Genomic DNA, 24,627 nt, shown 5'->3' with positions numbered 1-24,627 from the left:
AGTTTTTTCCCTCAACAAGAAAAGTACGTATCCTAACCTTTGGTCTGTTTCAGGTACGTTTTTCCAGTCACTGGATCTGTGAAGAACTCCATGTCAGCCGGTATCTCTATAACAGAAAAAGTTCAATTAAATTCAATTCAACCGGAAAAATATAATGCGAATTCAATTTATTACCTCTCAGTCGCCCTGATTTGGTCTTGAGAAACATTTTTCCTGTCGTTGGGTCAGTGTAAACTTCCAGGACCTCTCCTAGAAAAAAAAACAAATTTGTAACAACCCGGGTATGGCTAGGAAGACTTGATTTCATTGCCGCATGTCTCACAAAGGTGTAAAATTTAAGATTTCAGTGATTTCAAAACAAAACAGTTTCATAGATATTGCACTGATGTTTTAAATTGTATGATTCCAAATTAACTACAGGTTTAAATATACTTAATGCATTTAGCTTTTATGATTTTCATTTAGATTTAAGTATTTTAACCTAAGTATGGTTATATAATGAGTTCATTTGTTTCCTAAAAATTATAATTGTCTGACCAATTTTTGCAATCTATAATCAAACATCAGTTATTACCTGTTATAAACTATGAGATCATCATTGGCTTTCATATTATTGAGCGAAGTGAAGCTGATTGTGAAGAAATATAAAAGTGTAAAGATGAATTTGTGGTTCTGAAAGTGTTCTGAATCATAACTGAAGTCAATTGAAAGCTGGACACTGGACAATATTCAAGTCAAACATATCATACTGAGCATATTAGCTATTGTAATGTACAAGAGTTTTTGGTCAATTCAGTGATTTGAGCCCAGTCATTGTAACAAAGGTTGAAATTTTACCGTCTTTGGTGCGAATGTACTGTTTTCCAGTCTCTGGATCAGTCCATATTTCAAACATGTCTCCCCCTTGTCCACCCTGTGCTCCTCCCTGTTTCCCGATGAACATCTTCCCAGTCACTGGATCTGTGTAGATCTGCATGTTGTCTGGCAGCGCTGCAAACAAGAAAATATCCAGAACATATCGATAGATAAAGGCACTCTCTGTGGAAATGCAATCCAGTGGTTCTTGAACTGATAGATTTTTTAAATCGCTGATAACGCTCTCGACAAGATCTACTGACGCTAAAATGAATATTTTCCAAATGGTGAATTTGTTTTTTTTCTGTTCTTAGAAAAGCTGTTTCTTGTTAATGCTGTTTTTCAATAAATATAGTGTCATTTACAAAATCAAAGTTCAAATGAAACAGTTTCATTGGATAGTTAACGCATGATGTCTCAAGTATTTGTCTTTATTCAAAAGAAATGGTCTCTACCGAATGAGGTATCGTAGAAACTATAGTTTGAAAGTATGCTTGAATTAAGAGTATGTTTGACCTTCTGACCTCTAAGTTTTCCTGATTTAGTCTTGACGTATGTCTTCCCGTCCTCCCCCACCACAATCTCCAGTATCTCTCCGTCCTCTGTTTTGATGTACCTTTTACCAGTCACCGGATCAGTGAAGATCTCGTACTGCATGTCGTCTAAAACACACATCATCATCATCTGATTGTAAAAATGGAGTGGCTGGTTTTGGTTGTATCGGAATTTTGCACTTATGAGTTCTCATAAAATTATGGGCGAAACGATCTTGATTGAATCAAAACTCTATAAAAAGACCTACAAAGCATTACGGCATACTGCAATTTTGCAAACAAATTACTATACTAAAAACTTAATTGTTGGCCAAATGAGGGCGCTGAAAAATATTTATATTTCTAGAACGCCGATCGAACGTTGAACAGCGGAAACTCATGTCTAAGCAGCTTGCGTCAATTGTATTTCGATCCAATAATTTTCACTATATGTCCGCTACCCCTTCGTAACAATGGGTAAATACTGACTGAGGGCCCTCCAAGCACTTCGTCATCTTAAGGAAATTATGTCAATTGTTCCTTTTTATAAATAGTGTTGAATCCATCTTTTCCAGTTCTGGGACTTCCAAAGACCAGCCAAGCCAATATTTCAGCATTGGAAAAGTTCCATGATGAATTTGTAGTTCTTAAAACATTTTTTCAAAAAATTTTGAATCGTCTAGAAAACAAAGTGCCTGGATTTTGATAAGAGTTTCACTTATTGTGAGAAGGTTATTATTTCAGTTTTGTTCGGTACAATTAATTAATAGGAGCATCAATGCGGCCTTCTAGAGCAAATTTTGGACTATTTTTCGACAGTAGGCATAACTAATGATAAACAAATATTAAGTAGAATGTTTTACTTGGTTTTGCTGAATTTGAGTTATTTCAGATCTTTCTGAAAGCTTCTGAAAAAATTTGGAAGATCAGTAAAATTCAGTCACCCTTTCTTCCCATCGAGTGGAGAGTTCGGCAGTTTTGAGGTCTCAGATTCAACTTCAGATAACAGAAACGGTACTCACGTAAAGTAACTTTAATTTTCTCAACCCAAAAATTGAGCAATGACGCCTATGACCCAAAAGAATGCTATCTGACTAAATAATTAATTTCAAAAATCAGTGCCGAAACAAGTATGTACTACAAATTGTGTGAATTTTTGCAAATAAACGAATAATGTTGGGTCAAAGGCTGTCATCTGACCGGCAAAGTTTGGGAAGTTTATATCAGCGGAGTGTGAAGATCAAAAGATACGAGCATGGTTGAAACCGCAAAAAAATGCACTTTACGCCATTTTTTAGCACCATCGTTGTTTTGTTTACTTACAGACTAGGAGCGGTCAATTAGGTTTGCTCAGCTACTCAAAGATGCCCTCCAGGTTTTACCTGTTTGAATTATGTTTGAAGAGAAACAGACAAATCCTCTTTAACAAAAAAGTGATCATAGAAAAATTTGCCTAAAAAATCTTGATGCAGAGAATATTAAAAATAGCTTTTTGCACCTTTTGATTTTATATTCTACGCACCATTTTTCAAACTTAGTCCAAGTGCAATCATCTTTTTGTCGTCAGAAACTTAGGATAGGTGTTGCATGTACTCCATGAGTTATTCAAGTTTTGGGGGCTTTTAATCAGCTGACAAATTCCTAATTCTACAAAATATCAGAGGCCTTCAATTTGGCATCAGTATTTAAAGTCGAGGAAAACAATTTTCATATGCCGAGTAAAAGACTTTTGATAGGCACGGTCAAGCACGGTCTTTTCATAAGTCGAGGCCTAAGCATGGGTGAAAACTATTATAGAAGAGTTGACGTACTTGCTAGCATTACTGCTCAGTCGTCTTGATGTCAAACTAATAAATGCTTACTGTTAACCATGTCATTGTCGATTGTAACCCAGGTTTAGGTGCGCGACCCTATAGCCCTCTGATCAGACCATTTTCCAGTCTTTGCCCTCCTATCAGACCATCGTGCGACTCAAAACCCTCTGATCAGATCGTAGTGCAACCCAAGAAATTGTGCGACAATACCACGACCCAAAAGATCTCTGATCAGACACAAAATTTGATGCGTCTTCAGTGCGCTCAACGCTCGTTCCGATCAGACCATAATACAAATTATGTCTTATGATTAGACCATTCTTGAATACGTGTTATAATCTTTTGTTATTTGTTTAAATTGTTCGATTTAAACCTATATACTACTCCAATTAAAATTGAAGAACTTAGTATATCTTGTTACGGTTAGGACAGAACTAATTGATAAAAATAGGAAGAAAAGACATTTTGAAGTGCCCGCAGCTTTTCTTTAGAGTCATCAAGAACAGTGATAAAAATATGCAGTCAAATAAATATGGTCAGTTAATGCCCTGTGGTCAGATTTTGTGTGCAACTTATGTCCGGATTTTCGTCTCTGATCAGAGCTTAGTTCGACCATTGTTCAGACTTTTGTGCAACATATGATCAGACTCTAGTGCGACTTTGACCTCTGATCAGACCGTAGTGCGACCTTTGTCCAGACCTTTTCCCAGACTTTGCCCTCTAATCAGACCGTAGTGCACCCATTGTCTGGACCATTGTTCAATTCAAGCGTTTCCCAGACCATGTATTTTGGGTTGCACCATGCCACCAGTGTGCAACCCAAATAGTTTGATCACCTAAACCTGGGTTACAATCGACAATGACAAGGGTAACAGTAAGCATTTATTAATTTCACATCAAGGCGACTGAGCAGTAATGCTATACGTCAACTCTTCTATAATAGTTTTTACCCATGCTTAGGCCTCGACTTATGAAAAGACCGTGCTTGACCGTGCCTATCAAAAGTCTTTTACTCGGCATATGAAAATTGTTTTCCTCGACTTTAAATACTGATGCCAAATTGAAGGCCTCTGATATTTTGTAGAATTAGGAATTTGTCAACTGATTAAATGCACCCAAAAACTTGAATAAGTCATGGAGTACATATGACAGCTATCCTAAATTTCTGACGACAAAAAGATGATTGCAGGGTCGCGCACCTAAACCAAAATTTAAACGCCACTTTTATGCAATATCTTATAAGCAATCTATAAACATGAGCCACAAGAATCATTGTCCATGATTTTCATTTTTCAATGGTAGATAGTTTTGTCTATCCTTTTTTATTTTATACGCATCTTAATTTTTAGGCGGGTAATATGACCCAACTTGAACCGTTGAAAATCACCGCATCAATTCTCTATGTGTTAGCTTGTGTCATTAGTTCAAAATGTGTCAATATGATATGGAGATAGTAACCCACCTTTGGGTTTGTTTCCTATGTACATTTTTCCAGTGGTTGGGTCAGTGTACAACTCCATTCCTGGTGGAAGTTCTTTCAGAGTCCCACTGGCTGTCCTCATGTATATCTTGCCAGTCTTCGGATCTGTTACTATCTCCATCACTGTCCCGTCCTTAGTCCGGATGAACATCTTTCCTGTCACTGGATCGGTGAAAACTTCCATGCCAGGGTCTGAATTGAGAAAAAAACAATAATTAGGTTGTTCACAGATGTCTCATAACCACCTTCGAGGAATTCTTGGGAAAATGTGCAAAATGTGCAAAATATGCGCCGATTTTTGGGTTGTTAAAACTCTGGTTGTTAAAACTCTGGTTGTTAAAACTCTGGTTGTTAACTCTGATTGTCTGAAGTTTTTCGAACGTTCTCTTGCGTTGCTATTTTATGGGAAAGTCTATAAACCGTATAAATAATAAAACCATTCAGTTAATGGAGCATTGAACCGTTAATTGCAGAGCATCGATCGCTTCAATTGAACTGATTATAGTCCGATCCATTTTTGAAAACTAATTACCAAATCAGTTGCCATCAAGACAAATTTGAATTGAAGAAGAAAGCAACAAACTTTACCCTTCTTTTCTCCCAGGTACATTTTGCCAGTAATCGGATCTGTGAACACATCCAAGTTGCCAGGCACCTCAATCAGTTTTCCACTTTTAGTCCGGAACATGAGCTTCCCTGTCTTCGGATCTAGAAACAATAGAGTGAAAAAATGAGATCAAACCTAATAGTTAGTACTGAATTAATTAAATTTTCCCATGTTCTAAAATTTAATTCTCAAGTTAACATTCCATTCATAATTTTTAATTGTAATTTAACTGAGAGCATCAAAGCGCTGAAACGGCTTCTTTGAAGTTCCCAGAATCAATAAATAGGCTTTTAAATACCAAAAAATTAAGGCAATGAAATAATCATCGTTAACAACCATTGTTATCATTATCAGTTCAGTTCGAATCAACAATTTGAATCATTCCCCCTACTTTTTTTGAAAAAATTTTCAAGTCGTTTTTCTTCTGTTCACGGTCCTAAATTATGGATTTAATTGAAACAGTTTTAGAAAATAAATTCAATATTTTACACAGCGAATAAAAATTCAATGTGCGATCCATAATATTGACAATATTTCATTGCCTTGTATTGTTTGAAAGCGAGAATTACCTTTGAAGACCTCAATGCGTTCCCCTGACTCTGTGACGACATACATCTTGCCATCCTTGTCCACGAATATCTCAAGTTTGGGAATCTCTTTCCTCTTCCGTCTCTGCTTCAACTCACCTGCATAACAATAAACTCAACTGTTACACTAGAACGGTACTTCTGTGCCTAATTTTCAGAGTACTTCAGTACTGAAGAAGAATATTTTTCAGAAACAATGCAGTGCTGATTCAGAGTCTGTTCAAGTCACTTTTTGCTATTATTTTCTCTGAGTCAGACTCTGAACGAAATGCGATGAAAAATGCATTCTACCATTCATTTAGATTTTGGAACGAATTTCGACGTTCAATACCAGTAAAACTTCTCAGAGCTCATATAGGCCAAGAAGGGGGCTCGGTAATGTGCGTAGGCACACAATGTTCCGACCCCGCTCATCCACATTCTTGACTTAACTGGCTACCAAATGATGAAGAGATATAAAGCTATCAAAAAACATACAAATCGTTCAATAAACAACCGATCGAATACAATATTGCTGTGCCGATGAAAGTTGTTGATAACAAGACTACTAGTAATGACAACAGTAAAAAAAATCAAACGACGAACATTATTTTTAGACCAAAACTCGATGTCTATAAAAGAATCATAACAAAATCAAACTTGCATCAGTAAAAACCTAAACAAAACACTTTAGCCTCTACTTCATTAGGTTCAATACGACTAATAACAGGTCGACAAAAAGGAGCAAAAAGTTCAAAAATAAGTTTCCATTTTTGAAAACAATTAATTTCACAGTTATTAATTTCATTAGATATCAAATGAAATCATTAAAAAGTTCATTTATATCTCCAATAGAAGCAAATGAGAAATTTCATCATCCAATGTTCAATTTCGCAAAGTTTCGAGGCAATGTAATCAACAATTTTTGTTATAAATTAAAAAGAGAACATAAAAAAATCTCAAACGTTTCAAGAAATCTGTTAGTAACATTAGTAATCCAGTCGAGAAGCAAATGTTTGAAGCTGAAATTGTTATTGAGATTACACTATAGCTCACTGGAAACGGTTTGTGACCTGTTTTGTTACAGAGAGTGAGCTATAAACAGGAAATTATTTAAAAGAACGACGATGCTCAAAAACCCAAATATGTTTTTTAAAACAAATATTTCCGAAAATCATAACAGACATAAAAATTCAACAAAAATTATTGCATAACCTGGCGCAAAAAAAGTTCGAATCAACAAAAACTGAAAGAGACTCCTAAATAGAGAGGTTGAGTTTCATGGCGACGAAAGTGAAAGCAAAACACAGTTGAAAAAAAACCTTTTTGTTGTTTGATTTGAGTCTCTAAAACAAACAGGTATACACTGAAATCTTCATCTAGGTTTCCTGTAATGCGTCCTGGGGAAATAATTGAGACCTATTATTGTGAGGTATATGGCGTACAACAACAAAAAAAAGACAAACACAGGCCAAACCAAAAAATTCTCAACATTTTGACATTTTGCGATTTAACTGAGTCTCAGTCCAAAAAGCAAAAACTATTCAACATATCCAGATGGGCCTTTCACCATCGTTGTTCAATTTCGATAAATTTGTTTCTTTCAATTGGTTTTGTCAAAAAAGTGATAATTCGACAAGGAAACAAAATGAACTCTTAAAAAATGCAGTTCTACTAAAAAATAAAAAAAAGAAGACGCGTAGTATCAAAGAAAACTTTAGTTGAATATAAAACGTTACCAACATTATTTTGCAGAGAAAATTGTTTTCCGCCTGTTTTTACCGAGACTGCGCACGAATTTGAGAGAAATAAGATAAAATATGGGCAACGTTCAACAAATCACCGATACTTTCTTAAAACAAGTAGATTCGAAGTCATAACACACATTAGGTTACAACTGAAAGAGTTGTCGAGGTTAATTCATACCTCCTGGAAAGCTAAATTGAACTTTGATTGAGGAGGTTAATCATTGAGATACAAAAGGTATAACAAATGAAAGCAAAAATCAAGAAGTCCAATTCTTTTTTACAAAAACAATTGGTCAGAGCCATAAAAGCCATGAGCTTATTTCTGAAACCTGAATAGAATCCTGTCGGGCCTCATTATTTTTAAGTATTTTTTGTCAGTAGTTGAGGCTTGATTTGAAATTCTTGTCAGTAAATTGCATAAAAAAACATTTACATTTAAATATTATGAAAAAAAGCCGCGTCCCATTAAAATCTGAGAAATTTTTATCGTAAGAATTCATGTTGTGATAAAAATCAACGCGTTGAATTGTTCAATTCATTGCGAAATATGATCAATTTTCAAACAAAATTTTTCAGCTTGTCAAAAATAAATAATGCTTTTTGTGTAATTATCCAGTTTAAATTTGCAAAATGGCAAAACTACACTTCTAGAAGACTCCTAAAGCCAGCAGGAGTACAACTAGCTATTTTTCAAGCTTGACTACATTATGGCTGCAGTTTTAAGGTGTCTACTTCCAGCAAAATTAAAGCAAGTTGGTTAAAAATGCAAATTTGGTTCCATTTTTGATGAAAAAATTCTGAAATTTGAAAAATTTAGCACATATTCGAGCCAAAAACTCGGATTTAACAGTTCAGTAAACCTCCTCTATCTTTAGCGCGGAAATCAATAACACTACAGTTAACAAATTTTTAACAATATATTTTAACAACATATTTTAGCAACAGTTAACAACATATTTTAGCAAAACTGCCAAAAATTTGGCCAAAAATACCCAAAATGTGAATGAGAACAGCTGAAATACGTCTAATATTCCCAAAACTTCAATCCTCGATAACTCCTTATAAAAAGCGAAAATTGAAAAAATCTTTTTAATTCCATATTCTATGCTGGAGCGGTTTTCTAATGAAACCACTCACAACTCTCTACGATGATCATATCGATCGGCCAAAATTGTCTGAACAAAAAAAACCCAGTTGGGTATATAGTTCCTCCCCCACTAAAGTGGGTCGCAACAATTAATCTCAGATCTTGTAGCTGTGTCTAACTATAATTAAATTTGAATTTTTGAAGAGGATCTCTTCCAAGAAAAGCCTCAGACTAGATTGTGGTTCCTTGACACATGTTAACTCCTTTTTCAACCTGTCTCAGGGTCAATGTAGTATTCCATCTCTCCATCGTCACTCATGAGGTCAGCCAGTTTAGTACCCCAAAGTCTGGCTGCCACTTTGGCGTCCAGTCCCAAGTCATTACCTCCGAACAGCTGGGACAGAACAGCTGCTGCAATCAGAGCTGCACGTCTGTAAAGACCTTTCTTTCCTGCAAACAAAATAACAACAATTATTAAACAATGAACAATTATAAAATTCAACCATGGCGAGAAAACGCAATTCGACGTTTAGGTCACGTGACTCTGCTTTAAGTATGTGGGAAAGTATGGTGTTTGTTTGTCGTGTTCCCACTTTTTGAGCCAGATTTTCGAAGTCACTTGTGCGTTCGAATTCACGTTTCCTTGCTTAATAAGAAACGCAACTTGCAAGTTTGAAAATTCCCAAAATTCATCTTGTACAACTTCTTGGAACTAATATAGAAACGTCTGGTAGTTTATTTTCTGGCATTGTAAGTCTTTGTAAGCATTGTCTTTTAAATGTTTCACGTGGAGTAAAAATTTCGCCTGATTAAATATTGCTCACTAGGTATTTTGGTTACAGCGAACAAGAATCCTTAAAGGTGTTGATACTATAATTCGGAATTCTTGTTGCATCAGAAATGGCCATGACTCTAACTTGAACTAATTCTACAGCTAATAAGTTTTTCTGCAGCTGATTAAAATGTTGATATGACATCGATGATAATTTCCCAATTTTGAACCTGTTGATGACTTCACTTTTGGCGCTCTCAAACTCTGTTCACTCCTCTCTCTCATTTTCACCCCTGATGCCTTTGACCAAATCGTCTGACCTCTCTGCCGACTCCTGTTACTTGAAACCTGTACTTCATTTGAACTTTCTCTGCTCAGTCTGGACCTCTGATTCTGCTTCGATCGAAAGTCTTCACGAGTTTGGGTTTTTGAAAATTGCTTTGCCGTTTTTGCTTTGTTTAGTTCTTTCGAAACTTCCATGGAATCCTTACCACTAGTTCGCTTTTCTCTGTTACTGTCCGATGCTATGTTTTGTTTTTGATCGGAAACTTGATTATTAGTTTTGTCGGTTAGTTGACCTGAATTCTGTGATTCGGCTTCCTGGCCGTTTGAAGACTTTTTTGATTCAAAACTTTTTTTGGGGTCATTATCTTTGGGAAAAGGGTCGTTTTCATTACTGGATACCGAATCCAAAATTGACAAACTTGAATTAACACCAGCTGTGTTATTTCTATCTCTCAAAGAGAGTTGATCTGAACCGGGTTTCGAGACACTTATTTCTGGGAGATGGAAAAATTTATTCTCCGTTCTTTTTGGATGACGGCCTGGGATTGCTGACTGCGAATTTCCAGTCAAAATTCCATTTTTCTCCGGATCAGATATGACCAGCATGCTCGTTCGGCACAGTTCGTAATAAGTGTCCAGAAACTGTTTACTTTGTTGACTGGTTTTGAGGATGTCAATAAACTGTGGACACTGGAGTGAGTAGTAAACAAACCTGTGATTGGTCATTCCTCTCGCTAGCACTAACACATTAATAACCAATCATAACTGGCTTACGATTCATTCAGAAACGGAAGTTAAAATGAGCTGACTTCGTTTAGAAAAAAAACGATTGACAAACTGTAAAAACAAAACGATAATAATATATTTGATTATTGTGACATTGGGAGCAGCAAAATGACAATAGACTTTTTTAAACATCTTTATTCAAGTGTTCGCAGGTGTTGAACTTATTCATTTTAGAAGAATTTCTTAGAGGTGAGCATCAAATAAAATCGCCAGTAACTCAAAAATGAGAAAAAATGGAAAATCAGATGACAGCCGGAAACTATCATATGATCAAATATTTAGCAATAAATAAGTACCAAGTGAAATCGAACTAGAGTTTGTCAAATTTAAGTTTAAAAGAATGAAAAAAATGATGGGTTGTTTGAACTATGGTGATGTCTACGTTTGAGTGACTTTACCCTTTGAGAGAAGCACTGTATCATTCCACGAGAAACGATCCTCGCTAACTGGAAATCGGGCAAACAGGTATCGAACGTATACTTGACTTTTTCTCAGAATAGAGAACCCTATTTGAGTACATAATTGTGCTCACACCACAAAATTGAACTCCTATTCAGTTAAAAAAAAGTTTGAACGTCAGCTTAAGAATATTTTGTCTTTGATTTATACACAAAGCTCTGAAAATGAGCTCATGAAAAACATCTTTTCTGAAAACTGAAGATCAATTCGGTGAAACTGTTGAGTAAAGTTGTTTCCCTTTTCCTATTGAAATAACTGATTGGTAGTAGAATGTTCTGACCCAAGCAATTTCGTTCTGATGCAGTTAGCATAATATTATAACATAACAGAAAGAACTAACAGTCTAACATAAAAATGATAGGTTTAAAGAGTACTAACCTCTTAATTTCTTGAGGAGATTTGAGCTGAGTAAGTTGCTGAAGAGAGACTTCATGTTCTCGATCACTGAAATACAATTAAAGTGAACGAAATTTTATGGTAGAAAATTTTGGGATCACTATGCTTTTAGAAAAAAAGCGCAAAGCACCAAATGGAAAATTCGGGATTGTTTCAGCTCGGCTATTTAATTCTTTTTATGACTCCAATTCGAAATTTATCGGTTGTTAAAGAAAGCGTCCTGTTTTGGTGTTAAAATAGCATGCGCTTTTTTGAGGTGGGGTGGGGGGGGGGTAATCGGATTTTGATGTTCGCTAAGCTAAACGGGGGGTAAAAACTGTAGCTGATAGGAATTACTTACATCTCTCTTTCATTTCTAGCTCGTGTCCAACATTGAGCAGTTCGTCTTTGAATTTGACAAAAGCTCCCTTTTCACCCGCAGCGTCTGAACAAACATAGTAAAGCTATATTCAATTACCAATTTGACAGCTTAAATTTGACAATGTTTGTTTGTATTTACTGTGCCCAGTTATATTTTCTTATTTGTTACTATTGGCAACGTGTTCAATTTACGGGTGGTTAGTTAGAGTTATAACTTTTAGATTTAATGTTTTTTTAAACAATTTATGTTAAGTAGTCCCAACAGGTAGCTTCTGTGTTTAATTTTGGAATCATCTTGATATGGGGAGGGGGGAGAGGGAGAGGTAAGACAATTGAGTGAACAGAACATAAAATTGTTTATTGTTACTCAAAATTAGCTATCCTTCAGTAATTGTAAAAATCTCTAATACCTTTGAAGACGGAGTTGTTTTTGACTGCAATCGGGTTCTCTTTCTTCTTGATGACCTTGGCTGCCTTCAGCCCACTGTTCACTGCAGTTGTCACCCCCGCTGCAGTTTCGGGAATTCCAGCTGAAAATCAACTTTTTTAAAAATTAAACAGTCAAGTTTCGGGAGATAAATGTGAAAGTAGCTTACGTAATGAGGCGAACATGTCGACAGTTTTGTTTCCGACAGCAGGAGTGGAACTTTGTGATTCAGACGACTGTTGTCTCTGAGTGCTTGGAGGTCCTTTCGGTCTAAATCAGTGATACTTTGAAATATATTCAAATTTTTGCAATGAAATGGCCAACAATTTACCTTTGAGAGTTCCACAAAATACTGTGAGTGTTGAAAAGAAAATCAAAACAAAGCACGCTGTTTCAATTTTTTTATGACGTTTTTTTACGTTCGCAACAAAAAGCATATATCTAAATTGCGAAATTGGAAATTTGAAATGGTTCAATTTCGCGATCCAAACACTGCGTTTTGATTTTTTCACTATAGTACCCAAAAGTGTCAACTTTGACAACAAAGTACAATTTATTATCAATTGTTATTCCAAGGTAACGTATTGAATCAATGTTTTCCACTCTTTCTTTATCTATTTTAATATGTTATTTTTTGCAGTAAATTTTACTTTTCCCAAAAAACATTGATTTTGTTTTCTCAGTATTGATTGCTAATTTATTTTTTTAGTTAACCACTGATTTGAGTTTTTTAATTGAGTTTTGTGTTTCATCACAATATCTTCGGCTCTAGCTGAAGTTTCATTCACTGTTTCGTCTTCGAAAAATATGATATTAGATTCAAAATTAGTTAAATTGCCAACATCTTGCATATTGCTCAGAACATTCACCTAATTTGTGAAAATCAGTGGACCGAGTACCGAGCCTTGGGAACTCCAATATCAACAAAAGCAGTACGTGAAACAACTTCTGCAATTTGAACAAACTGAGAGCGGTTAGTTATGTATGATTTAAGTATATTGAAGGCATGACCTCTCAAACCAATATTATAACATTTGCCTAATAGTACTGTATGCTCTACCGTATCAAAAACTTTTTTGCAATCCAGGAATGTGCAAACAGAAATAACGGATTATTCAGATAATTTTTGTCGGAGGAGTTCAATCAGAAACAAAACAGCGTCAACTGTACTTCTTTTGGCCCTGAAACCGAACTGAGAGCTTGAGAGCAGACTAAATTTCACTAAAAAGAAATAATTCTTCCCTGAAGCAATTTCTCGAAGAAATTTGCTATCTTTGGTAATAAGGAAATAGGCCTAAAATTTGACGGTATACTCTTATCTCCAGATTTGTGAAGTGGGAAAACTTTTGCAATTTTAAGACAATCAAGGAACACGCCAAGATTGAAACGTTCATTGAACCATTTCTATAGAAAAAGGCTCAGCACATTAGAAATTTTCCTGATGCAGTAGTAATTGAGGTCATAACACTCCTCACTGCACTTATTCGGAGCATTATTTTTGATATCAAAAACTTCCTTGTCTGTAATATCTGGAAGAAACATAGACTTCTCTGTTTTATCGGTTGTTTTTAGAAATGATTTTGCTGGTAAATGCGCATTCATTTTTCTCCAAACTGATGTAAAAAATTCATTTAAATGGTTGACTTCTTCTTGGTATTTTTTTTCTCAATTTTAAATTTGTTTGCTTGTTATGTCACCATAAATTTTGAAGCTTCGGTTTGTGTTTGCTGCATACTTTTCAATTTGAATTAGATGAAAAATCTTCACTTGGCCGATTTTGATTGACCTTGGAGTGCTTACTTCCACAATTTTTTCTTTGATGTTGCGTTTTTGACTTCGTTGTCAATCCAGATCTTGTCGTCTTAGGTAAAAAGTGATCTAATGCTTCTTGAACAATTCTTTGTGAACATTTGAATTTATTATCAATTCCTTTTCCAATAAGGTCAATTTGTTTTAATCGCTGCCATAGAACGAAACTAATTTTTTTCTGTAGAAATAGATTTTCTGGTTTTGCCCGATTTCTTGATTGGAAAAAAAAATTCTGTTTCGAAATTTATTTTATTCGCCAATTCAAGGAAAAGCGAATAGTGATCAGTTATTATTGTTCTTTGTCTGGTTGCATCTGATTCAAAATTTGTAAAGAACAGATCAATATAAGAACTTGAATTTTTTGTTTCTCTTGTAATGAAGTTCTCACTTACAAAATTAAATCAATTGTTTGGGTCAGTTCCCCTAAATCGGATTGTTTGTTTCCTTTGCATAGATAATTCACATTGAAGTCACCGCACAGCACATGCAGGCTTTGTGGATCGCTAACATATTGTTCCATCTAAGTACTAAGAACGTCAAAAGTAGCAATCGTGGTGGCATTAAGCGGTATATAAACACAATTCATTGATAATTTTTTTGTTCCAATACTGAAGTAAACACTGACCGCTTGTATTTTATTCAGGTTTAGAGACCCACGAATTTTAACAGTAATTTTTTTTGTACAAAAATTGCAATATCTCCACCTCTTTTTTCCTTGTTGCTTATAACCAGTTCATCATAAACATCTATAAGAAAAAGATTTGATGAGAACAAATCTTTAAGCCATGACTCTGTTGAGCTGATTGCTATAGGTTTTTTTTCTTATACGCAATTTGGAAAGTGAGTTCATCAAAATTTTTTGTTAGTGAACGTATGTTCTGTAGCATAAAAACCTGCTTTGTTTCGCCCAGTAACATTTTGTCGATGACGTTTGTGATAGAATAGTTCAACTACACAATCTGGGTAATCAACTTTAACTTTAATTAATGAAATCATTAACAAATTGAGTTTAAAAAATTTTTGAGAAACGAAAAAAATGTGTTCTTCTTTCCAGTTTTCTGTTCAACCATTTTGAAATATATAAAGCAAAAAATGTTAAAATTAACTTAGACGATGTCTAGTGAATTCTTTCCCCTTTTCAAAAAAAGAAAGAAATTTTATTCCCTTAAGTAAAAAAGTAACTTATTCACTGAGTGAAAGTTAGATTTTTTAGCTGCTATTTTCAATATGCAGTATTAATAAAAATATTCCGCGGAAATCACAGAACTTTTTTCTATCTCAATACTTTTGTTTCAAACTAGATGACTGCGGAATCAAGAGCAGAGTATCAAAATGAAAAATTCTTATGTTAAACTTCTTCCCCATTTTTGTTCCTTCATGAGAAAAACTTCAAAAGCTTCGGAGAGAACGATTTACCAAAAAACTGGTGCATTTGCCCCCTATATTTTTTGTTAGCAAGAAACAGCTCTTAGTTGTTCCCAGTCTACATCAACAATGTATAACATTTGTTTTAACAATAAGTTTAGCAAATAAATACGAAACAAAAAAAGTTGAGTTCCTTGATCAAATATCAGTTATAATCCTGTAGTCTTGCGCCAGAGTGTTTTTTTAGCTTTGCAATTGTTTTATTTTGTTTCTCTGCAGTGGGGCAAAACTCTTCCTTGTCGTCACAATTGTTTCTTTTTCGTTTGACAACATTAAGATTATCCAAACCGTCAATTTCATTAACTCTGACGAGTTCGTTTTTTCCTCTACCATTATCTACTAGCTAGATTATCATATATCTAAATTGTGAAATTGGAAATTTGAAATGGTTCAATTTCGCGATCCAAACACTGCGTTTTGATTTTTTCACTATAGTACCCAAAAGTGTCAACTTTGACAACAAAGTACAATTTATTATCAATTGTTATTCCAAGGTAACGTATTGAATCAATGTTTTCCACTCTTTCTTTATCTATTTTAATATGTTATTTTTTGCAGTAAATTTTACTTTTCCCAAAAAACATTGATTTTGTTTTCTCAGTATTGATTGCTAATTTATTTTTTTAGTTAACCACTGATTTGAGTTTTTTAATTGAGTTTTGTGTTTCATCACAATATCTTCGGCTCTAGCTGAAGTTTCATTCACTGTTTCGTCTTCGAAAAATATGATATTAGATTCAAAAGTAGTTAAATTGCCAACATCTTGCATATTGCTCAGAACATTCACCTAATTTGTGAAAATCAGTGGACCGAGTACCGAGCCTTGGGAACTCCAATATCAACAAAAGCAGTACGTGAAACAACTTCTGCAATTTGAACAAACTGAGAGCGGTTAGTTATGTATGATTTAAGTATATTGAAGGCATGACCTCTCAAACCAATATTATAACATTTGCCTAATAGTACTGTATGCTCTACCGTATCAAAAGCTTTTTTGCAATCCAGGAATGTGCAAACAGAAATAACGGATTATTCAGATAATTTTTGTCGGAGGAGTTCAATCAGAAACAAAACAGCGTCAACTGTACTTCTTTTGGCCCTGAAACCGAACTGAGAGCTTGAGAGCAGACTAAATTTCACTAAAAAGAAATAATTCTTCCCTGAAGCAATTTCTCGAAGAAATTTGCTATCTTTGGTAATAAGGAAATAGGCCTAAAATTTGACGGTATACTCTTATCTCCAGATTTGTGAAGTGGGAAAACTTTTGCAATTTTAAGACAATCAAGGAACACGCCAAGATTGAAACGTTCATTGAACCATTTCTATAGAAAAAGGCTCAGCACATTAGAAATTTTCCTGATGCAGTAGTAATTGAGGTCATAACACTCCTCACTGCACTTATTCGGAGCATTATTTTTGATATCAAAAACTTCCTTGTCTGTAATATCTGGAAGAAACATAGACTTCTCTGTTTTATCGGTTGTTTTTAGGAATGATTTTGCTGGTAAATGCGCATTCATTTTTCTCCAGACTGATGTAAAAAATTCATTTAAATGGTTGACTTCTTCTTGAGATGGTATTTTTTTCTCAATTTTCAATTTGTTTGCTTGTTATGTCACCATAAATTTTGAAGCTTCGTTTGTGTTTGCTGCATCCTTTTCAATTTGATTTAGATGAAAAATCTTCACTTTGTTTTTATCAAAGTTTTTACCTTCCTGCACTGTGGTTTGTATTCGTTATTGGCCGATATTGATTGACCTTGGCCGATATTGATTGACCTTGCGCATTCATTTTTCTCCAGACTGATGTAAAAAATTCATTTAAATGGTTGACTTCTTCTTGAGATGGTATTTTTTTCTCAATTTTCAATTTGTTTGCTTGTTATGTCACCATAAATTTTGAAGCTTCGTTTGTGTTTGCTGCATCCTTTTCAATTTGATTTAGATGAAAAATCTTCACTTTGTTTTTATCAAAGTTTTTACCTTCCTGCACTGTGGTTTGTATTCGTTATTGGCCGATATTGATTGACCTTGAAGTGCTTACTTCCACAATTTTTTCTTTGATGTTGCGTTTTTGACATCGTTGTCAATCCAGATCTTGTTGTCTTAGGTAAAAAGTGATATAATGCTTCTTGAACAATTCTTTAAGAACATTTGAATTTATTATCAATTCCTTTTCAAATAAAGTCAATTTGTTTTAATCGCTGCCATAGAACGAAACTATTTTTTTCCTGTAGAAATAGATTTTCTGGTTTTGCCCGATTTCTTGATTGGAAAAAAAATTAATTCTGTTTCGAAATTTATTTTATTCGCCAATTCAAGGAAAAGCGAATAGTGATCAGTTATTATTGTTCTTTGCCTGGTTGCATCTGATTCAAAATTTGTAAAGATCAGATCAATATAAGAACTTGAATTTTTTGTTTCTCTTGTAATGAAGTTCTCACTTACAAAATTAAATCAATTGTTTGGGTCAGTTCCTCTAAATCGGATTGTTTGTTTCCTTTGCATAGATAATTCACATTGAAGTCACCGCACAGCACATGCAGGCTTTGTGGATCGCTAACATATTGTTCCATGTAAGTACTAAGAACGTCAAAAGTAGCAATCGTGGTGGCATTAAGCGGTATATAAACACAATTCATTGATAATTTTTTTGTTCCAATACTGAAGTAAACACTGAACGCTTGTATTTTATTCAGGTTTAGAGAGCCACGAATTTTAACACTCATTTTTTTGTACAAAAATTGCAATATCTCCACCTCTTTTTTCTTTGTTGCCTATAACCAGTTCATCATAATCATCTATAAGAAAAAGATTTGATGAGAACAAATCTTGAAGCCATGACTCTGTTGAGCTGATTGCTATAGGTTTTTTTTCTTATACGCAATTTGGAAAGTGAGTTCATCAAACTTTTTTGTTAGTGAACGTATGTTCTGTAGAATATAAACCTGCTTTGTTTCGCCCAGTAACATTTTGTCGTTGGCATTCGTGAGAGAATAGTTCAACTACACAATCTGGGTAATCAACTTTAACTTTGAACAATGAAATCATTAACAAATTGAGTTTAAAAAAATTTTGAGAAACGAAAAAAATGTGTTCTTTTTTCCAGTTTTCTGATCAACCATTTTGAAATATATGAAGCAAAGAATGTTAAAATTAACTTAGACGATGTCTAGTGAATTCTTTCCCTTTTTCAAAAAAAAGAAAGAAATTTTATTCCCTTAAGTAAAAAAGTAACTTATTCACTGAGTGAAAGTTAGATTTTTTAGCTGCTATTTTCAATATGCAGTATTAATAAAAATGTTCCGCGGAAATCACAGAACTTTTTTCCATCTCAATACTTTTGTTTCAAACTAGATGACTGCGGAATCAAGAGCAGAGTATCAAAATGAAAAATTCTTATGTTAAACTTCTTCCCCATTTTTGTTCCTTCATGAGAAAAACTTCAAAAGCTTCAGAGAGAACGATTTACCAAAAAACTGGTGCATTTGCCCCCTATATTTTTTGTTAGAAAGAAACAGCTCTTAGTTGTTCCCAGTCTACATCAACAAAGTATAACATTTGTTTTAACAATAAATTCAGCAAATAAATAAGAAACAAAAATAGTTCAGTTCCATGTTCAAATATCAGTTATAATCCTGTAGACAGCGTAACCAGGATTCTATCATCTGACTTGCATGTGCGTATATCATCTTCTACCACTGCGTTGCCCTTTCTCGTCAAACCTTTATTTCGTTGTTGTGTTTATACAAGAACTTTTCCACTTTTTTGTGTAAATTATGCCTTGAATTTTTGTAAGGTTGGCGGCTCTTAGCGATCAAATTTTCAAATTTTGACGGCATTAAACGCTAAAAATTGCAATTCTGACAATTATTGTCCAGATTTGCCGCCTTTCTTTTAATGTTTAGCGCCGACACAATAACTGGGGAGGCTGATTTTAGAAATAAAATGCATAGAGTGAAAAACTGAAGTGTCGCAATTTGGTACTATACCTTAGTGGTGATATGATTAAGATAAATTTTTTCACCTGTCTGATACAATCTTCTGTCGTTTCTTCATGACAGCTTCCTTTGCAGCATGTTCTTTTGCCTCTAGTTCAGCCTGCACTTTCTTAGCCTCTTCCTCCTCTTTGAGTCTCCGTTCCTCTGCTAGTTTGGCTTCCTTCGCTTGCCTATTCAAACAATTCACACTAATTCACAAAAATTGGAATGTTAATAGAAATAAAAATAAACAAACACAAAAACTATTAGTCACCCCCCCGCACCCAGCAGATTGGGAGGCGTATTTCTGCGTGTTTGATTTTATCTCGTACTATTCATAAATGACACTAGAGTAGGCACAAACAGCATGGAGGGAGGGGGAAGGGGGGTGTTTGGCAGATTCAAATCATGAATTTGCATCGCGTGTTGAGGACAACGACGAAAAAACGACAATATTTTGTAAGAAATTGTAGTTTTCGTCATTTTCGTCGTTTTTGTCGTCGTTTTCTTCGTTTTCATTAGTTTCCGTCGTTTAAGTCGTCTTTTAAGTGTGAGAAATCATAGTTTCTTCGTCGTTTTTTTGTCGTTTCTTACGTCAATTTTTTTTTCAAAAGAAATCGTCGTTTTTGATCTTTTTTTTTGTCGTTTAATTGCTCTTGAACTAGTTTTTTTTCTATTAGATCGTTATGGCAAACTTGTATTATGACCTGATAGCGCAGTGGTTAGAGCATCAGGTAATGAATCGCGAAAGCATTGGTTCGAATCCCAGCGTGATCCCGGTTTTGCGTCGTTTTTTGAAAAAAAAAAACGATCATTTCCTACATAAAAATAACGACGAAATAACGAACAAAACGACGATTACCACTTAAGGGCTTTGATCGTTTTTGTCTAATAAAAACGATTAAAAACGACGATTTCTTACAAGTGAAAAACAAAATTCCTCAACACGGGATCTATAAAGTTTAAGAAGCTCTTAGCCAAAATTACGGCTTGTTTTTCGGGTGATCCTCGCATTCTGAAACTGTTAAATTAATATTTGAACTTGAAACAGTATACTCACTTTTCCTCCTCCTCTTTTTTCCTAAAACAAAATGATCCCCTTTTAAGTAGTGTCACTCAAGCATGTAACGTGTACAAGAAATTGTTAATTTTGGTGTCACAAACAAAAAACAATTGGAGAAAGAAATAACTATTGTATCAAAAGTTGGGTGCCGGTCATATGTCTTAGCTTAGATCAGTTCCGCTTGAATCGAGATACAGTAGTTAAAATTAAATTTAGTACTGAATTGAAGTATTTTATGGCATTTAAAATCATATTCCTATTACCAGATACTGAATCAGATTCCTATTAACTCAAGTTGAGAATTTCCAACACTAACTTGAGCTGTTCCTTCTGCTCCTTCTCTTGTTTCTTTTTGTCCTCCTTTTCTTTCTGTTCACGCTTTTTCTCCTCCTCCACCAGATCCTTCAGTATCTTCGTCTCATCCACTGTAGCCCCTCCCCACTCATCACCACCCGCTTCATCTTAACCACAAACACATATTTCGAAGCACGTCTCTGACATCTCAGGTTTGGAAACCGGATCTGTTCCAGTTGTGTCCTCGCTAGTTTAGTGGGTACATATTTTGTGAAACCCCCTAGCGCGCGTGCCTTATTTTTACATAACAGTTTACATAATTTACTAGGTAACATTCTTGGTTTGGGTGGGTAACTTTCCTGGGGGGGGGGGGGGGGGGGGGGGGGGGGGGAGGGTATTACAAACCTATGAAATCTTACGATTGCGTCAATTTTAATTCCCGGGGTAAAGTTTTTCAATTAAGAGTTGAAAAGAGTTTATTGGCTGGCGTTACATTGCAGAGGTTAAAAACAAGAGCAGTAGATACTTAACCACACTTAAAAAATTCACTTTACTTTACTCAAAATCACTTTTTAAAAAACTCAACAATCACACCACAAAAAATAGATAATCGTAATCGAATAATAATTTATATTGCAACTGTGCTTCTACATATGTTACCTTTGAATTGAACTGCTGACTTTGCAAAAAGAAATCTTTATTTAACTAAACAAATTTCAGACTTTGAGCAATTAACAGGAATCAATTGTGACAAACATAGAAGAAGCTTGCAACTGTTTCAGCAAAAAATTCTTAATCTCTCGTCATAAGCTCGTCAATATTGAGTTTGTATGAATAATTTCTATATTACTGTTATTTTGGAGAAACACACCACTCTCAAAAAATTAAGTGTCATTTATTTTCCTTACTTCGTTCCAAAATAAACTGTTCTGGAAAAAACTGGAAGAAAAATTCGGGTGTCCACATATTAAATTTACTTGTAATCTATATCTCCACATCCACAATCAAAGGACTAACTCGGACTTGATTCTCAGAGCCTTTCTGTGCTGAGACAACACATTTCAAGAGTACAAATTTAAATCAGTACTGAAACGTGGCATCTCCATAATATTCTAGGTTTTTTTGAGTAGGTTTTCTTCATTATGTTTATATTGAGGTCATAGAGTTCGCCCAGGTGAATTTTATCCTTTATTGATTGAAAATTTCTCATGCGCTGAAGTTAAAGGTGAACAGCATAGTGTCTTACTTTTTACCTACAATAGTTATCAATGTAATAAACACGCTCTTTATTCTCAAGCTAGTTTGTAGGTAATTAGCACAAAGCCCACTTAGTTTATTGGCGATGACGTGCTACGCAAGTTAAATGTTACAAGTATTCCCGAGAAAATTTGAATCGAATATAAAGCAAAACTTGTCAGCAGGGTTTGGCTTAGCATACTATTTTCCAGGTTTATAATTTTTACTCAAAAATTAAGACTATCCAGTGTAAACTGCGACATGAAGAAAGTAATGGCCTTCCGGAACACAATGTCTTTAGACTGATTCAGAGCTCATTTGTTCTGGCACCAACCACTGTCCATAAACATTTTTTTTCTTGAACTGTTCATTTTAAGATGATATTAATCGCTTCGTAAGCAGTAACCACTAAGGTTAATACAGTTATCATTTTCATATTGCTTGTCTGATCATCCTTTCCGTTGGAAAGCAAAATAAATGTGGTAGCGAACGTGACGTGTGCATAGATCACAAAAGACATCTAGATGATCGTCTATGAATTCCTCTATCTCATATGGTTTTCATTAACAAAGTACCTGTTTTTTTAGGAGCTGGTAAACGTTCTTCTGGGTTTGTGTTTTAAACATAATGTTAGGATCAATTACTTAAGGTTAATGCACCGATTTTTTTCAATTTCCTTGGATCCATGCAAGTATTAGACTAGAAAACAAGCTATGATTTCTATGACTTCATATTTTATCCTTGTAGAATTATCGGGAAAAGTCAACCCGGGTTAAAACTCTTCTTCATGTTTTACGAAAAATAAATGTAAGCGGAATTCATTATTTCACATTGGCCAAAATCCAAACAAAGAAAGTTTTATGATTTCAGATCAACAAAAAAATATGAACTTGAAAATGAAAATTAGCAAAATTCGCAAACAATGCATAATTTTTTTCGTGCTAAAAGTGGCGACTGTTCTGTGAGCTTTAGCTAGAATTTATAAACATTGTATCTGTTCAATTGTAGATCTCACAAGATATCCGTTACCAACTTAATACTGGAATCGAGCAAAAAACACCATAACAAATTTCTTTATTTTGATAAATACAACTTTCTGTACGATAATGGATAAATTTTTATCGTTAATTTTCGTGTCTTTGCGTTACTTTCAAGCACAGGAAATGCTGAAAGCGATTATCTCAACAAAACTTTATTGTGCAATGTTAAATGACACTACAATAATATTAACACATTTTGCATGACGGCTGTCACTTTCTTGAATGCCGCAAAGCTATAGATTCGGGTAGAATTTATACATTAGTTTAGTTTTGGGGTTAAATCGTGTCAAATTGACTGATTTGGGTTAAATTCACATGCAATGCTATCAAGACCAAAACGATATGGCCGGATAAAATAAGAAAAAACAAAGATGATTGAAATGAATTGGGTTATGGTCCGATGAGAACAGAAAACAGTTGGTTAAGTTAAAAAGGAGAGACAGCCAAATACTTCAAAATGGTTTAGCAACTTTTAGGCCTCGACCTAAAAATTCGCTCTCACTACTAACCATCACTCGGAGCTGTCGAAACAGTTGTGCTTTGAATTGTTGAAGCAGCACGCGATTCTAGTTTCGGTTTAGCGCCCTGTTTCTGCTTAGTGACGTTCTTACTTCCCGTTGAGGACGTTTTTGACTTCTTCTTTTGCTGGTCTGCCGATACTGATGACGACACGATTGATCTGGACTTCTTGTCGTCAGTCGATTCTGGTGTTCAAACAGCCGATCAATCGTTAAGCAGAAGTTTTGTTCAAAGATTTGGCCCAAAATCTACTGGGTGGAAATCAAAAATTTGACTGGTTTGTCTGATAATAATTGAATTGTCGACAAAAGCCTAAGATTTGCAAATTTTGAAGATGAAAATTTTGTTTCAACCTCATTGGCCGCCTTTCACAGCCATTTCGACGCAATTTTTATAAACTCTAACAATTTAAAATTTATTATACCACTCCCGCCTCGACCCACTGCAAGATAGTTTGTTCAAGCCAAGTCCCGTTTATATTTCAAACCGATTCATTACTGTATCGTGGATAAAAGAAAAGTAATTATATCGGAGCAAGACAGGGGGGGGGGTAAAAGGATGTACCTATGTATTAACATTAGGTATAGCCTATTTTCGTCCAATTTCCAAAGATGTACCTAAAAAGAGAGTGAGAACAATAGACCTGTCATCTTATCGTAATTACCCAGGGGTAATTATCTTAATTACCCCAGGGAAATGCATCCGCTCTAATGCACTTCAGCTAATCTTATTTACTTAACCTTTTTTGAAAGGAAATAATTATTTTTATGTTTTTTTTTATTTTTCTATTTTTCCACTTTTCAATTTTTGAAGTTTTTTTATGTAAATTTTTTTATTTTAAATTTATTTTTTTTAAAATTTAATTAAATCAATTTTGGATGAAAAATGTCTTTTTTTTCGTAAGGTTTTTGATGAAAAATGCATAATTTGAAATTTTCTTTTTTTTCCATTTGTTGATTTTCGAAAAAAATAGTTTTCATTTTTTTTCGAAAATTTTGAGTTTAATTTAAAAAAATAATTATTTTTATAGAAATGTTAATTTTTTAAAAATATTTTTTATTTAAAAACAAAGTTGTTTTTTACCTAA

General features: G+C 34.4%; 1 protein-coding gene across 7 annotated transcripts in view; it reads right to left on the bottom strand.

Annotated features, from left to right (window-relative positions):
• The window catches only part of LOC142342546 (uncharacterized), a 117,313-nt gene extending 93,589 nt beyond the window's left edge, over nt 1-23,724 (bottom strand). For 4 of the 7 annotated variants that reach the window (XM_075393907.1, XM_075393905.1, XM_075393906.1 and 1 more), the window contains exons 1-17: nt 20,768-20,871; nt 20,449-20,469; nt 19,436-19,579; nt 12,345-12,445; nt 12,159-12,278; nt 11,729-11,812; nt 11,371-11,436; nt 10,932-10,979; nt 9,693-10,487; nt 8,964-9,140; nt 5,859-5,975; nt 5,271-5,390; nt 4,665-4,874; nt 1,380-1,517; nt 838-990; nt 175-249; nt 38-106 (exon numbers count right to left, since the gene is read on the bottom strand). In XM_075393907.1, the coding sequence (XP_075250022.1) occupies nt 38-106; nt 175-249; nt 838-990; nt 1,380-1,517; nt 4,665-4,874; nt 5,271-5,390; nt 5,859-5,975; nt 8,964-9,140; nt 9,693-10,487; nt 10,932-10,979; nt 11,371-11,436; nt 11,729-11,812; nt 12,159-12,278; nt 12,345-12,445; nt 19,436-19,467 (2,305 nt within the window). In that variant the 5' untranslated portion in view covers nt 19,468-19,579; nt 20,449-20,469; nt 20,768-20,871. Of the gene's footprint in view, nt 1-37; nt 107-174; nt 250-837; nt 991-1,379; nt 1,518-4,664; nt 4,875-5,270; nt 5,391-5,858; nt 5,976-8,963; nt 9,141-9,692; nt 10,488-10,931; nt 10,980-11,370; nt 11,437-11,728; nt 11,813-12,158; nt 12,279-12,344; nt 12,446-19,435; nt 19,580-20,448; nt 20,470-20,767; nt 20,913-23,530 lie in introns of those variants that run through there. The other 3 variants (XM_075393909.1, XM_075393910.1, XM_075393908.1) reach the window with 2 other exon arrangements.
• Between the last annotated feature and the right edge of the window lie 903 nt (nt 23,725-24,627).

Source organism: Convolutriloba macropyga, chromosome 7, assembly GCF_964194025.1.
Source record: "Convolutriloba macropyga chromosome 7, txConMacr16.3, whole genome shotgun sequence".
In the NCBI taxonomy this organism is placed as follows: domain Eukaryota; kingdom Metazoa; phylum Xenacoelomorpha; order Acoela; family Convolutidae; genus Convolutriloba; species Convolutriloba macropyga.
The sequence above is the reverse complement of the archived record's forward strand: the minus strand, read 5'-3'. Positions and strand labels throughout refer to the sequence as shown.